At 40.1% G+C, this 12526-nt stretch overlaps 1 protein-coding gene across 21 annotated transcripts in view; it reads left to right on the top strand.

The window, feature by feature from the left end:
* NFASC (neurofascin) overlaps nucleotides 1-12526 on the top strand; it is a 176875-nt gene that overhangs the window by 146861 nt on the left and 17488 nt on the right. For 9 of the 21 annotated variants that reach the window (XM_081916289.1, XM_081916293.1, XM_081916295.1 and 6 more), the window contains 3 exons: nucleotides 4681-4902; nucleotides 7276-7464; nucleotides 9253-9393. The exons of 9 other annotated variants lie outside the window; for them this stretch is intronic. In XM_081916289.1, coding sequence (XP_081772415.1) covers nucleotides 4681-4902; nucleotides 7276-7464; nucleotides 9253-9393 — 552 coding nt within the window. The remainder of the gene's footprint in view (nucleotides 1-4680; nucleotides 4903-7275; nucleotides 7465-9252; nucleotides 9394-12526) is intronic. 3 more of the 21 variants (XM_081916296.1, XM_081916279.1, XM_081916281.1) reach the window with 3 other exon arrangements.

Here is a 12526-nt window from a genome sequence, read left to right as displayed (position 1 = left end):
ACAGATTCCTCCCAAACAACACCCACCAACCCTCCACACAGAAAATAGGACAATGCTTGTTCACATGTCACACAAAGATCCATTTTGGATCTTTCCCGAGTCAGAATATTTATTTATTTGGCAGCACAAGAAAAGGCAGCTTCTTTAGTACATTATTCCAGAATACTAGCTGAATAATGTCAATGTTGTGTAGCCAAAAAGTGCCCCAAACCTAACAACTCTACCACTATAATGGTAAGTGCAGAAAGGCCCTAAGAGAACTCAGACTCTTCCACTTTCCCTCTGTCATATTCTATAAAGTATACATGCTAGTTTTCCTAAGCTTGAGTTCCTTGGTTATATAATGCACTTTCTCTGGGTTTTTCTTCAGTGTTGTTTGACAAATCTTACACACTTTAAAGTGACTTTATTTCATTTGCTGTGCTTTTGCATGAAGGTATGAAATGCTATCGCTGTGGCATCTGCTGTGATGTTGAATTGAACACTTAGTTTATCATGAAGATCCTGCAATATAGATAGTATTGTTGGCTGCTTGGTGTCTTCATTTCTTTTACACCTATTATGTTGTTGGACAAAAGCAGCAGGAAGATTACCTGTATAGTGTGATGATTTTCATTGGTCTCTGATTTTATGTACTGGTTCTCTTTTGGTGTCATGCATCTTTTGTTCAAGCTCCTTCAAAGACAAAAAACCATATGTGTGTCCACCTCAGTGAACCTGCAAGCGCTTGGGGGGGGGGCATATCTTGGTTCTTCTGCAGCAGGGGAGCCATTTGTAGTCCAGACAGCTTTTGTGATTATCTCAAGTGTATTTAATTAATCTTTCACTCCAAACCTCATTTGTTATAGAAATTCATGAGAACGTGTGTTTTCGTTTTAATGCTGGAGTAATTCTCCAACCCTCGCTCTGTTGGAGAATATCAAGCGTCTGACCCTCATGGACCCAGAGGAGGTCGAAAGCTAGATGATAAAAGGGGCACTTAAGCCAACTCATTATATATAGTGAACTTTGAGGGATGGCAAGACTGTTAACAACAATGAAATCCTCAAGATTTAAAGCCTTCCTTGGCTTCTTGTGACTGGGAAGTCAGACTTGGGGTGAAGGAAAAGGACACTTTCAGTCATGTGTGGAGAGTTTGGAAGTGTAACAAATGAAAGCTACATTACATCGTTTAGAATTAAAAGCCCACCAGTTTGGCATTCATTTTTTAAAAACAGGAAATTGAGAATATGGAATTTTCCCAATTGCAGCAACAAAACGGCTTAGGGGAAAACCATAAGTTCACGGCCTATCAGTTTTATGCAAGATCTAGGTTTAAAAGATGTACTGAGTGGAATTCGATGTGCAGTCGGGCTCCCTCTTCCCCCTGCCTGGTCTTCTCCCCCGAGGCACTATTCTGGGGCTTCTTCTGAGGTAAAAACCCCAACCAATATTTTTTTTGGGGGGACCTTGGAAGGGGGAAGGAAGCCCCATTGTGCAAGTCCTTACACAGGGCTTCTGCTGATGGGGTTGGTTAGGTGAATCCTGCCCGCTGATTTCAATTATGCACTGTTAGCGGTTTGTTCCTTGGAAGCTATAGTTTGCCTCCCAGATACAAACTGGAATGAGGATGTGGGGGGGACAAATTCTGTTTAGTCCAAATTAGTGAAGGGAGGAGAGAACTGGTATGTTACACATTATTGAAGCATTCACGACTTCCCATGTGAGATGTCTGTTTCTTGTTGGCCCAGCTGATTAATTGTGCAGATTTTTAGTTTGTCATTAAAGCTTTAGCTGATTTCACATCCCTGGGTTAGTTGATTGAAGCTTGCAGCTGTAATCTTTCCACATTTTGAGAGTGACAAAACCTAGTATTCTGTAGGATTAGATCACTAAGTGGGCCATATTTAAAGTTCCAGCGTTAAATATTCTGATATTAATTTTTACAAAAACAGACAAACAAAAGCCATCAAACTGTGCAGCAGGTTTTATAGGTAGAGCAGTACCCAGTAGCTGAGCTACTTTCTACCATGTGTTTAAATTTCAGAAGCAATCTGTATTACAGCAAACCAGCCAAGAGTTTTCAGAGACATTTTGCAGAGAGAGCAATATAACAAAGCCAAAATGGCTAGTAAGACTTTCTGCAGTTAGGAAGGTCCATTTTCATAATGTAGCCTGACCTCTGGTCTTAACCCAGACCATCTTATTTCATCTAGAATTCACTAACAAAGAGTCCATTTACAATGTTATTAACCAAAAGCACTATTTCTCTTCCTATTCATATCCTTTTTGGGATTCAGGTCCTGACCCCACGGGAGAATTCAGGGAAGACTAAAAATGCCTTAAATTCCATTTTCAGCTTGCTCTGCCAAAAATCTTAAACAGACAGAGCAAGTATACAGCACTGATGCTGTAGTAAGCAGATCAGCTTAAAACTGTTCCTTATCTACAGACTAACATTACAATTATGGTATATATATATTACAGCATGTGTGTGTGATTCTACAAAAACTAGGGTTGTTGGGTTTTTTAACTAACACAATATGGGGATTGGAGTGTGGGAATGGGCTTCAATTTGAAGTCCAACCTCATCTAAAATAAATAATTTGAAATTTGCAAGGTGTGAGAATCTGTGATAAGTATTTCATGTTGCTTCAGAGCTTAAAAGTAGGGAAAATGTATGATCTGCACAAAATTCTATTGTCAGAAAGCTGTCAACTGAGAAATGCCTTTGCTACAGTTCAGGGTGTGCAGTGTTAATTTAATTTTTGCTCTGCCTGGTCCACAACAAATTGGATCATTCTATTTTGCTAAGAGTTTTAAAATCTAATTGTCTGTTTAAAGGTGACTTGCCTGCTTAAGGCCAAATTCTGTCATTTTTAAGAGAATAGGATTTAGCTTGCCAATGCCCCATTTAGCACAATATGCTTCCTGCCCAAAAATCATCAAAACCTAGTGCTTTTGAAGAATATGGAAAACCTTTTGATTTGGCAGAAATGGGACAATCTTCTTCCCTTCCCTACTTTAGTATTTTAAGTAAAGGTAAAGGGACCCCTGACCATTAGGTCCAGTCGTGGACGACTCTGGGGTTGCGGCACTCAGCTCGCTTTATTGGCCGAGGGAGCCGGCGTACAGCTTCCGGGTCATGTGACCAGCATGACTAACCCGCTTCTGGCGAACCAGAGCAGTGCACGGAAATGCCGTCATACCAGAGCGGTACCTATTTATCTACTTGCACTTCGTGCTTTCAAACTGCTAGGTTGGCAGGAACAGGGACTGAGCAACGGGAGCTCACCCCGTCACAGGGATTCAATCTGCCGACCTTCTGATTGGCAAGCCCTAGGCACTGTGGTTTAACCCACAGTGCCACCCGCGTCCCTTTGGTATTTTAACCCTGAGCTAAGTCCCACCTGTATAAGAGTTCTTACTCTTATTACTATTATTTATAAAATTTCTATACCGTACTTCATCCAAAGATCACAGGGTGGTTTACAATATAAAAACACAAAAATACATACCATAATAACAAACAGAAAGAATAACTACCCCATACACACTTTAAAAGGCCATAGATTGTTTAATTAGCCAAAGACTTGGGTGAATAGGAACGTTTTTGCCTGGCCACTAAAGATAGGTAACGAAGGTTCCAGGTGAACTCCCTGGGGAGAGTATTCCAGAAGCAGGAAGCCACCATAGGAAATATCAGAAATATTCAGGGGGATACATAAAGGCTATTTTTATTTATTTCTTATATATGTTTGAAAAGCAAACACATGTTCATGAGTTAAAGCTGTGATCAGTTTACCTGGGAGTAAGGCCCAGATATATACAGGATCACATTATAAGTGCATTCACACGTGAAACTGTATTATGTATTTTCTTTAGATGTATTATTTGGCAACCTACTGAGTCTTAAAATAGATATGTTTTAAACATAGTAGCTTTAGAATGGTGAAAACCACTTAGAAGTTAAGTTCATTGTTTGTTGTTTCCACATGTCTTAACGTTAAAAGGCTGAATTACAGTTTCTTGTTCTGCATTGTTCCTTGAAGTTTCCTATTTCAGTATCAAGGGAGTCAAACTTTACTTGCTGTAGCATACAAGTTGCTTCATTTTGAGGAGTCAGGCCCATTCTCATGTTCTCTCACGGAGATATGTATGCATTTTCTTGCTTTTCAATCCAGTTAAGCCTATATTTGCTGTCCACAGGGGCTGGAGTGCCCTAATGCTCTCACAACCAAGAGAAGCATTCTGTTCAGTCAGTGAATGGAACCTAAAAACAAATAGCATGTTTGTGGGCAAGTATTTGTTTTAAGTCAATGCCTCCCACTTTCTGCTGCTTTGCCCATATGTTTACAGTGCACTTGCCTACAGAAGGTTTTGCATGCGCCTTTTTTTGATGGATTCCAGGACTCTCCCACACCTGCCCACTCTGCAGCTGAATTGCATTAGCTGTTGTTAGTCAAAAGTGTGCCGAGGAAAGAAAGTGAAACTCAGGCTTTGTTGTCCTCTTTGCAGATGGCTTCGTTCTTTTTGCCCCTCAATTGTATGTTTTGTGTTTGTTTGTTTGTTTGTGTGTGTGTGACTTGATCCACTTTGCCATATCTTGCATGCGCGCCTAGCTTCAGGGAATGACAAAGCCAAAGAACTGGAAAATCTAAATACTTTTCAAAATGTAGTTTTTACACTTCCTTCTCCCAGTTGTAATCTCTCCAACAACCATCAGCCCTACTACCATTGTGGCCACCACCACCACAGAAGCTACTACTATCACAACCACCACAGAAGCTACCACCACAACCACGACCACAGAAGCTCCAACCACTACCGAAGCTCCAACCACCACAGAAGCTCCAACCACCACAGAAGCAGCCATCACCACAATTATTGCTAGCACAATAGGTATCCCAGTAGAGGATTCTGGTACTGTGTTTTCATCTTTCCTTTTCTATTAGTCGTCCAATCCATACCTGGATCTTGTCAGGGGGTTTTTAAGCCTGTAATTCAGGCTTAACATCAAGGTATGGTTGCTTTGAAAACCATCCAACACGTAGAGTTTCTCAGTGCTGTGATAAAAGATTAGCAGCAAATGAAAAGTAATCCTTGGGTTGTGCATTCAAGGTCTCAGTATGTTGTCGTGATAAAGTTACTTTAGATTAATTTGCTCTTCAGAGAGACAGGTCAGCTTTGTTTATGCACATGTATAACACAAGAGTTTTCCTTGCTTTCTGTAGGCTAGGATAAGCAGCTACAGCAAATACACTATAACAAAATATAGTGGGCTAAATTGGCTGTCATCCCTACAATGTAGTAAAAGCAGTGGTTGCATTAATTAATGCATCTGTTTCATTATGGGACTTGGCAAATACCATATGATGCTTTTCAGCGTTTAAAAAAAAATCTTTACATAAGAGAACTGCTTCTTAGGGCTGCTGCAGAGAGATCATGCTAGGTCCCTACCAACAAATGATGTGCACATCCAAATGTTCACTATGCAAATATTTGGTTACCCTGTATGAAAAATGCAACGTGTCAAACTTACTGGAACAGATATTTAACCAAGTCCACATCTACTGCATATAAATACCTCAATCTGAAATAGGAACACATCCAGAAAAAGGTCTTTGACTGACCACTGGGGCACAATGCCTCATTTTGCTTAGCCACTTTAAAAACAAACAACCATGTAGTATGGTTTGCAGTAAATTTATACTCCTGAAGAGAAGTTAAAGCAAACTCAAGTAGTTCCGATTAAGCCCAGCTTCAAATTTCTTGCATGCATGGAGTCTCATTGGAGTCAATGGGAATGCTCATGTATATTCTAAGCACAGGCATATGAACTTGGTGCCTGGCTTGCAATTTATTGATGCAAGGATTTCTCAGCTGTGGCTCAAAACTAAATGTTGCATGAATGAGCATGCAGTGGCAATTGATGGATCAAGATATGAAATTATAGACATTTTTAAAACTGAACTGTTATTGTTAGAAATAGCTTTTCGTAAAGACGTAAAAGTATAGCTGAGGAGGAAACTGGCATTTTCTAAGTCATAAAGTAGCTGTATTGTTGAAGAATGTGCTCTCATGTCAAAGATATATTGAATTGTTTTCACTTTATCATGTTATAATAACTAATAGAACAATTCTCTGTGTGTCTATTCAGAAGTAAGTTCCACTGAGTTCAATGGGACTTACTCCAACTGAATTCAGTGGGACTTACTCCCAGGTAAGTATGTATAGACTTGAAGCCTAATGCAATAGTCAGAGTTTCTAAACTAATGGATTGAAGCCAGTTAAACTGATGTTGTCACAAACTAACTTGACCTAAAAACAGCTAATTCTGTTACCCACTATCCAGAATAGTGACAAGAATATTTTGCTTTCCAGTATTTTCTCAATTTTAAAACAGTGAGAATTGGCAATGAATTTCACCTTGGTTTGGTGCAGTGTTAAAACAGATCATCATTAACAAATCTCTGCCTGTCTAGTTACGTAGACCATCAGGAGCTGCTATGTGGGATTTCTATAATCCTGCAAAGTAGGAATTGGCATAAGGGCTGGGAACATAACCTTCTGCACTGTAAGAATTAGGCAGCTGAGTTGACCCTGCCCTGTAGAGTGTTGCTTTTGACAGGCAAGTGGCTCATTAGTTTGTGGCACTAAAATTCCTAAGGTGATTTGTTCTCTTATAGATGTATGGACACATGACGGCCATCTAGGGCCATTATCTTTCTTCCAAGATAATTTGGCAGAAAGATTGATGTCTCTATCGTTGGCCATTTTGAAAATGGTGTACCTCTCAATTTGCTGGTGCAACGACAACCTTCACCAACCTGGTGCCCTCTAGATGTTTTGGACTACAACTCCCATCATCTTTGGTAATAGTTCAAAACATCTAGGGGGCACCAGGTTGTTCAAGGCTGCACGAGAAAATGGCTATGGCTGAAGAGAGTATTAGCATGGGCATATATCCAGGTGTATATTTTAATATGTAATTTATATGCAAACCTTGCTGTTGCAAAGGATATATTTAGATATACCCCCAAAAAAGTTCTTTTCATTACTAAAGTGACGTATGAATTGAAATGGCTTTGCAATGTTTTTTTGTTTGTGTTATGTGAGGTAATGTTGAAGCATCCACAGTCTGTTGTGTGCTATACCTGGTGGGGGTGGGGAGGAGGAGGATGTTCTGCATTTCCTTCTAAGGAAAACAATTCATTTAAATCTGGGCCTGCAGTTAGAATGCATCTCTCTGTTCATAATCCAGTTTACTAACCTCTGTTCTAACCTGTTCGCCAGCTGGTGGTGCAAAGCAGCCTATCTGGGATGTAAAAGCTTCACCTAACAGTAACTGGGCAAACATCACCTGGAACCACACATTTGATCCTGAAACTGAGTTTGTGGTTGAGTATATCAACAGTAAGCATTGGGAGCTCGAGAATTCTGCAGGGTCCTTAATGTCACCAGAGATTCTGTCATCTCTCAGAGGTTTAATGGACCTTTCATGCAATGTTCATTATAGTGTAACTAATTGTACTGCTTAATTTGTGCATGGAGGATTTTTTTTTGGGGGGGGGGGACCAAAGGCATGGCATTTAACTTGTCCTTCAGATTATATTGACACTGTGTTTTATGTTGCTGTTCTCTTAAACACAATAACTGCCGACTCCTTTCAGTGGAGGATTCAGAATAACACATCCTAAAAAGGACCTGCTTTTTAAAAAACACTGCCCTAAGTGAATCTGTGATGGCTGTAAGTGCCGTAGAATGAAGCAGAAATAGATACAAAAATCTATAGATCCCCTCTATAGCAAATAATTTGGGGGTTAATAGTAATGCTCACATTTTGTTTTAGTTGGAGATTTATAATTAGTTATCTACATAAATTTTGTTTTCAAGCCATTCATACCTCACTCTACTTCCTGCTGGCATGCTACCTGCAGTTTTTAAGTGGTTATGTGCTGGTCACAGAATTAAACATTGACTGTCAACCTTATAGCTTTGGGGGCAAGTTATACATGTGCCCTAAACCTGCTTTCCTTGGTTTTAGTTTGCTGGGCCAAGTCCTGTTCTAGGTGTTGGTTCCATAAAATTATCAATACAGTATTGTGTTTAGATTTTTAAATTAAGTAATCAAGAACTGGCCCTTTAGGAATTTGCATCAAGCATGATTAAATAGTAGGCAGTCAATGTAAGACCCATTGTGTGGATATGATTTGGAGGATTCCTGTGTATTCCGCTCAGCTGGCTGCTGCATTGTCACAGAGTGGGAAAGGGAATCTTCTTTTCTTTGGGAAGCTTCTCATGCTTCCAGTTTTGTAGTACTTTGATAAATTAGGTTTGTCAAAACCAGCTGCTTAGATTTTCTTTAAAGGACTCCAGTGATTTCAATTCTCAGGCCTGGTGCTCTCATTAACCTAGCCATTGCTAGCAAAAGTATATTTGTAGATTCATACACGTCTGTAACATTGCCGATTAGGGACTTCCATGCCTAATGATTTGCTAAGGTTAAGTTAACACAGCATCCAAGCACTTCCAAAACTCCTGAAGTATTGGAATACTTGCAATTTCATAGGGTATCTACATTGGAGTTTGCAAACAGGGTTCTTTTTTATTCACTTTATGTTTGAATGCTTTTAGCAGTGTACCTTTAATATAATTTTAATGTTGTGATCTGTGTGCATGCTCTTAATAAGAGTTTAGAAGTGACTTTTCCTACATCTTTTGCAAAATGTGTTGAGGTTAATTCAGAAAAGGCAATTCTAGTGCATTAGAAGCATGCTGCCAAAGAAAGGGTTGCTGTTGTTACTGATTCGGCACATCTGGCACTTGCGAGTTGCAAAAAGCCTATGCCAGTCGCTTTCTGTTCCAAGTAAGAATTTCCCAGAGATGGCTGTACAAAGTCTTCCCTCTTTTTCTGGTTCTCCCCCCCCCCCAATTCTAGTTTTATGCAAAATCGCTGAACCAGTAATGTGATAAGCTTCCATCTGGTTGCTGGCTGCCTTACGATGCCAAAGCAGGTGCTCCGTTAGATTAAATGGTGTCTGGAAAATATAATTCTCCTACATACAAGTGGAGTGAGCTTCTGTAAACGAGCCCTTCAACTTTGAACTGATGGTGCCAGAAACTCTGGGTGTTCACTCTGTGTTAGTCAGTGGTGTCATCGGCAGGGACATGTGTCGAGTCAGTAGCTGGACCTGGCATTAGGGATGTTTGCTTACAGAGTAATCTGCATTTCCTGCTAGCTGCCTTTGATATGAAGTTTCTGTTTCTCAGGTAACAAAACAGTGAAATCTTCCCCTGCTAAAGGCTTTCTGGAGCTGGTTGACCTGACTCCTGGGGAGAAGTACATAGTGCGGGTTTTTCTCAAAGGGAATGATACTATCAGCTCGAACGTAACCTTTCAGACAAGTCCAGGTGAGATGGGGTTCAGCCCCACAATGTGCTGCATTTTGGAGGCACGTTCCATTCCAAGCCTTACTGCCTTTGCGTGCTGCTGCTTCAGATGGAGGAATTATGCCATGCATGGAGAAAATGTCATCCATCTCTTCACTGACGATGTGCACTCTGCCCTTATTATACAAGTACCAAAGTGAAATGTATTCTCTCTTAATGAGGTTCTTTAGACTGTGTTCAGCTAAAACAAACAAAGGAAAAAAATATTGGCATAACTTTTCTTTTAATGAAACAAGCTTGGTTTTGGAAGATATCTATAAAAAGGGCAGAGGCCCATGGTTTTCCATCTAGACTTAATAATAAAAACTATAGGCTACGTGTTGCTGTCTGCGCATTCATGTTTCCCTTTGTGTGCGTGTGCACTGCTCATTATGCTGCCAGCTGTTGCATGAGCACATGTGAATTTCTGATTGGCTTTATGTCTGGGTATTCATGAAAAAGATTTTAGATAATATAATGTGGTGGATTTGTCTGCAAGACATCCGCAGAGCTATGTGGCATACTCATAATTTCAAATGAAGTCACAATCTGAGAATTGGAGCAATTTACCTTTACAGAATATTGCCTTATATCCTATTTGTGTGTCTCGAAAGTGCCTTGTATAGGTTGCTTCTATGTTGCCACTCTGTTTTATGAAGAATTCAAATGAACATCATTAGGATAAGGGAGCTGGGCATGTTTAGCCTGGAGAAGAGGAGGTTAAGGGGTGATATGATAGCCATGTTCAAATATATAAAAGGATGTCACATAGAGGAGGGAGAAAGGTTGCTTTCTGCTGCTCCAGAGAAGCGGACACGGAGCAATGGATCCAAACTACAAGAAAGAAGATTCCACCTAAACATTAGGAAGAACTTCCTGACAGTAAGAGCTGTTTGACAGTGGAATTTGCTGCCAAGGAGTGTGGTGGAGTCTCCTTCTTTGGAGGTCTTTAAGCAGAGGCTTGACAACCATATGTCAGGAGTGTTCTGATGGTGTTTCCTGCTTGGCAGGGGGTTGGACTCGATGGCCCTTGTGGTCTCTTCCAACTCTATGATTCAATTCTATGATTCTATGATTCTAGGTCAATGTATTCCAGTAACTTTTTTCTGTTTCCCAAGGGTTTTTTCAGTTGGGGGAGTGGCAATAAAAACACAATTGCATTGCCAGCCAGTCTAATGTAGACAATTTCTATTGACATCTTTCAGGGCTACTTCATCTTTACCCGAAGCTTCCTGTTTTCTATTTCACTATTTTTAAAAATGAAAGGAAGCTTACAGATGAGGAAATTAAGGGGCAATTCACTAATCCTTCAGCACCACTGAATATAAAGCAATAAAATGGCTACAACCCTAAGCAGGAAGCTTTTAATTATCCTTGAAAAGAGCCTTTGCTGAACAGGACTTGCCTGTGAATAAACATAATGGATATTGACCATGGTAAAAGACATTCCTGGATGGTATAACACAATATTAAATACTGTGTGGAACCTCCTTTTAGATCTATTTCCAGTACTGCCTGGTAGTGCTATAGGGCTGCAGCATGGAACCAGTCAGACTTCAGTAGATATTAGTTGATGCCTTCACATTTCTGACCTCTGGTTTCAGAATTTTAGGTAGCTGTCAAACAGTCAGCTTCAGTCATAGTGAAGCTTAATCAAACATAATCATATCCCAGGTTTCCTCCTGTGTCCATAATAAAAGCTCCTTTTGTCAATGCAGGTAATTAGAAAAGTGGTTTCCATGTGAGAAATAGCTGAAATGTATGCTGAGTGGAAAGAATCGGAGGGTCATTCTGTAGAAAGCTTTAAGCAATGTGTCAAAAGCTATAAGCAAAATGTCCACACAATTTAAGCAAGGTTTCTCTTTTAACTCTAAAATGATAAAGTTTATGGTGGCATATAGACAAATGGTGGAAAGAAATTGCTAACCTAGTCTGAACATGTGTGAAAACAAATGAAAAATGCCATATTTTTAAATCTACCACGGGTAACTAACCAGTGGCCCACAGTTCATATATATCCTCCAAGCAATTTCTGCCTGCCCGCCCCAGCCCCTCAACAACTTGGTTGTTCTGTCAGAAACAATTAACTTTTGTAACACTGCTGACCTTCACAGTTGCCCTGGTGTGAGTGGAGAGGTTCTCATCCTGCTTCCCAGGTGTTCAGCCAGATGCTACTGGAAAGCTCACAAGCAGGACATGAAGGCAACTGTTCTCCAACTGTTGATCTCCAGAAACTGGTACACTGAGGCATGGTGCCCCTGGGTATGCAGATTCTGTATAGCCATCATGACGGCTAGTAGCTTTTACATAAATGCTTGAGCAACAGTTCCTCTGCTGCATTTGTAAATATTTGCTCAGATTGCATACAGTTTTAGCAGTCCAGCAACTGGAGGAGTACATCCTTCCTGCTAATGGACTGAACCAGAGAGAACCATCTATTTGATCTCGGGGAACTTTATTTTTTATGCAATCCAGTATCAGCTTGTACATAGTTACGTATGTGTGTAGAGAGTGAGATCATCTTCTGTGTTGCAGATGAAATGCCTCCCAGCTGAGGATGGATATGTTGAAAATGTAACCCTAACATAGTTCATTAGTGGTGCTATCTCACTGAAATTTGGTGGTGTTTTTCCCAGGAAACTGGATATTGAGAGCGGTGCTTCAGATGAAGCCTGATTTACACATAATGTGTTGTGGTTTACAAATAAGAATCCAAAATGCAACATATATTGGGCTAAATATTTTAGTTTATTTTGGCTTGGCAAACCTCCTAGCTACATCAACAACCAAAAAGTACATGGGAATAACACCGTTCTTGCTCCTTGCCGTAATTGGGTAAATTGGATCAGTGCTGATAGATTTGCTTTTTGTTGTATGTTTGTGTGTGTTCCATATGTATTTTGTGCATTAAAAGAGTACTTTTTCTGTATCTCAAGATACAGTAATGGAAGATTTCCAAGATCTATGCTTTTTTCCTCTAATGCATCCCAGGTGACTGCCAAAGCTACACTATTTTAGTGACCTCCCTTGCTTTCTTTTAGTGCCTCTTGTATTTTCATTCCTTTTCTCTTCCAGGCTGGCTGCTTCTGATGTGATAGATCAGAGCTTACTATCA

This window comes from Podarcis melisellensis, assembly GCF_964234715.1.
Source record: "Podarcis melisellensis genome assembly, chromosome: 6".
NCBI classification, from domain to species: domain Eukaryota; kingdom Metazoa; phylum Chordata; class Lepidosauria; order Squamata; family Lacertidae; genus Podarcis; species Podarcis melisellensis.
Note: the sequence above shows the minus strand (reverse complement) of the source record. Positions and strands in the feature narration are given on the sequence as shown.